Source organism: Charadrius vociferus, unplaced genomic scaffold, assembly GCF_000708025.1.
Source record: "Charadrius vociferus isolate BGI_N301 unplaced genomic scaffold, ASM70802v2 scaffold46, whole genome shotgun sequence".
Lineage (NCBI taxonomy): Eukaryota > Metazoa > Chordata > Aves > Charadriiformes > Charadriidae > Charadrius > Charadrius vociferus.
In genome coordinates this window covers 679,986-681,780 of record NW_009648710.1, presented here as the reverse complement: position 1 = coordinate 681,780, position 1,795 = coordinate 679,986, and the positions used below count along the sequence as shown (strand labels likewise).

General features: G+C 46.0%; 1 protein-coding gene across 1 annotated transcript in view; it reads right to left on the bottom strand.

Annotated features, from left to right (window-relative positions):
- The window catches only part of GDE1 (glycerophosphodiester phosphodiesterase 1), a 7,877-nt gene extending 6,089 nt beyond the window's left edge, over positions 1-1,788 (bottom strand). Inside the window, exon 1 of the mRNA XM_009886603.1 lies at positions 1,398-1,788. Within this exon, the coding sequence (XP_009884905.1) occupies positions 1,398-1,788 (391 nt within the window). The remainder of the gene's footprint in view (positions 1-1,397) is intronic.
- Between the last annotated feature and the right edge of the window lie 7 nt (positions 1,789-1,795).

Here is a 1,795-nt window from a genome sequence, read left to right as displayed (position 1 = left end):
GGTCCCGGGGCGGGGAAGCTCCCTCAGGTAAAGGTGGGAGGAGCACTGCGAGAAAATATGGATTGGTCCAGATAAATAAATGGCGCAGATAAAAAAATCAATGGTATTAGTTGGAGGGAAGGTACCGCTGCCCAGAGTCACTGAAGTCTTGTTTGTCTGGAGAGCGTCCCTGGGATTTTTCCCAGCTATGCCAACTAACTGAAAATATAATATTATTAGTTATTTTTCGATTAATTATTGTATTTCTATAGACAATGTTATGTATTGTAGATAGTATATAGCTAACTATTCATTCACACCTGCTCACAAAGTAAAGCTGAGGCCTGATCCTATGGGGAGGGCTGAGGAGCCCAGAGCCGTCCCGGGGGCCGCAGCTGCTTCCTGTGCCTCAAGTTGCACCAGGGGAGGTTTAGATTGGATATTAGGAAAAAATTATTCGTTAAAAGGGTTGCCAAGCACTGGGACAGGCTGCTCAGGGAAGTGGTGGAGTCACCATCCCTGGAGGTGTTTAAAAGACATGTAGATGTAGTGCTGAGGGACATGGTTTAGTGGTTGGTAATCTGGCAGTGCTGGGTTAATGGTTGGACTTGATGATCTGAAAGGTCTCTTCCAACCGAAACGATTCCACGATTCTGTGAGAGGCTTCTTCTGGGGAGGGCCTTGCGCTGTTACCACTGTGTGTGAGGAAAAGCCTGAGCAACTGGAAAGAATCCAGAGGAAAGAGCAACAAGACAGGGAAATTGGTGAAGGTTGAAGAAACTGGGCTTGTTTAGTCTAGAAAAAGAATAGCAAAGCAGAGGAAATAGTTTGTCTTAACATAAATGAGGTTTTTGACATTTTTTTTGCGTATACTCTATCAGAAGGATGGGAAGAAACTGACTGCAGCAAGGAACTCTTGCCAACCAGAGGTGGAATGTCACCAGATAATCTTCTAAACTGGATTTAATTTTTTGATTTTTTGTTTAACAGCTGAGATAAATATTTGTCACATATTGTCCTAGCTGGTTCTGAGCACCTCAAATATTCTTTTCTGTCTATGGTTTTGTGCTTCTGTCAGGTCTGTCTGAAGAAAAATCGGACGTATATATGCAGACACAAAACAAATAATAGAATGTGCAATTCAATGTCTCACATGTTTAAAAATCTTTTTATAAACAACAGCATTTGTTAAGATTAAAGATGAAGGTTGAAAAAACTCCTCAATAACATTTAACATGTTGAGGAGGTAACAGATGAAGGAGTTGTTTTTTGAAACAGGAGCGACAGCTTTAACATCTCCAAGTGCTCACTGGGAACTAGACGTTCCCATAAATCTAAATTAATTTTCCCCAGGCCAAGTGCTGGCAAACAAGCGTGCATTTTCCACCCGGCCTCACTACCCCGTGGGTGAGTGTTACCCGCTCCTCCGGCCGGCCCAGCGCTGGCTGCCGCCTGGGCAGGAGGAGTAGGGTGTCTGCGGTGACACCGTGATGCTGCCCTCAAAGAGCGTGTTCGCAAGTTCTCCTGTTTATCTTTCTCATCACAGGCTGCTCGGTGAAACCGATCCCTGCTGGCGGCACGTTTGCGGTCCTGACTATACAAGCACTGCACAGCCATATGGTATGTAATGTGATAGAGCAGAATAGACTTCACCCGTGATAACAGGGGAACTTCTCTTGGAGACCCGGGGGTGGCAATCAGAGCGGCGGGATGGCCCTCGATCCCCTCTGGGATCTGGCGCTGCCGTTGTTCGCCCAAAAATGACAGACTCGTCCCGCGGGGCTCACTTATGTGACGAGGTGTGTACATCGAGCTC